This window comes from Gossypium hirsutum, chromosome A03, assembly GCF_007990345.1.
Source record: "Gossypium hirsutum isolate 1008001.06 chromosome A03, Gossypium_hirsutum_v2.1, whole genome shotgun sequence".
Taxonomy (NCBI): Eukaryota; Viridiplantae; Streptophyta; class Magnoliopsida; order Malvales; family Malvaceae; genus Gossypium; species Gossypium hirsutum.
In genome coordinates this window covers 64,631,511-64,632,944 of record NC_053426.1, presented here as the reverse complement: position 1 = coordinate 64,632,944, position 1,434 = coordinate 64,631,511, and the positions used below count along the sequence as shown (strand labels likewise).

The 1,434-nt window shown below is 41.5% G+C and overlaps 1 protein-coding gene across 1 annotated transcript; it reads right to left on the bottom strand.

The window, feature by feature from the left end:
* Positions 1–285: 285 nt before the first annotated feature.
* On the bottom strand, positions 286–711 carry LOC107887858 (uncharacterized). Its single transcript, XM_016812080.1, has one exon. It carries the CDS (start codon positions 709–711, stop codon positions 286–288), a length of 426 nt encoding a protein of 141 aa, XP_016667569.1.
* Positions 712–1,434: the final 723 nt, after the last annotated feature.

Here is a 1,434-nt window from a genome sequence, read left to right as displayed (position 1 = left end):
CGGCAACTGTACAGTACCCACACCAGTAGCTTGCATCTGATCGGGCCTCTGTAGATAATCTCTGATACGATGCTCTAATGATCCACACCTTAGACATGCCCTAATCCTTTTCCAGCACTCGCCTTGATGGCGTCTTCTACAATCAGCACAGGGCTACGGTCCAGTAACAGCAACAGGGGCCCCAACTCTGACTTGCCCATCAACTCTGGCCTTTTTCTTAGGCCTCAAAAATGAACTTGAGGGCTCCGAATCCCTCTTGTCCCTACCTCTCACCTTCTCAAAGTTCTAGCCCTCAGTGTGCTTCACATCCTCGGTGATCTTTGCCTTATCCACTAAAGCAGCAAAATCTCGCTCCCCCTTTGGAGCTATCAAAACCCTTAAACCATACTTGAAGCCGTCCTCAAAACGAACACAATGCTCATATTCAGTTGCCACCATCCCACGCGCGTAGTGGCTAAGTCGCAAAAATTTAGCCTCATATTTGGCTACTGATTTATCCCCCTGTGTTAAATTTCGAAACTCCCTCCTCCAGGCATCTACATAACTAGCGCCCACATATTTTCCTTGGAAAGCGATCTTGAAGAATTCCCAAGTCAACCAATCGGGCTGAATGCCCTCTATAATAGTAAGCCACCACTGGTAGGCCTCATCTCGTAGTAGTGACACTACGCCCTTTAGTTTCTGTTCAGGAGTGCAGTTAAGATCATCCATGATCCTTTTCGTGGCTTCAATCCAATAGTCAGCCACATTAGGGGCAACTCTAGCAATTCCCTTAAAAATCACAACTCCATTGGACCAAAGTCGTTCTGTAATCAACCCACGGCCTATAGTACCAATATTGGGCCTAGCGACCCTCTCCTGAATCCGTAATGTAACACCCCTTACCAGTGTTTGACGCCGGAACAGGGTACAAGGCATTACCGGACTTAATCACTAATCATCGTAAAAAAACTGAATCATAATTTCACTCTAATTTAAAACTTTTTCTAACACATTCAAGCTGTCCCTTAAAAAGAGCTTACAAGGCCCATATCATGCTTTAATTCTACCACACACATAGGCAAGCATCCACATTCATAAATTGCATCATTTAATTAATAACATAATCAAGACTATATACATTAAATGAATTTATACAATAGAGACCTTCAAATAACATAGGTCAGTATTTTAAGCCAATTCCTAGCAACTTAATAACAATTAAACGAGTCTTCATACATGCCAAAGACTTAAAATATTTATATATAGATCAATAGTTTGATAGTGTGATTTAACCTCAGGCGACCTCCAACTCGAGCTAACATCTGCGACACTATAGGAAAAAGGAAAGGAAGGGAGTAAGCATTATAGCTTAGTAAGTAAGCATGTAAATATTAATAAACAATACATTATCATACTTTAAACAAAGTCACAATATGTTCCCAGAATATTACC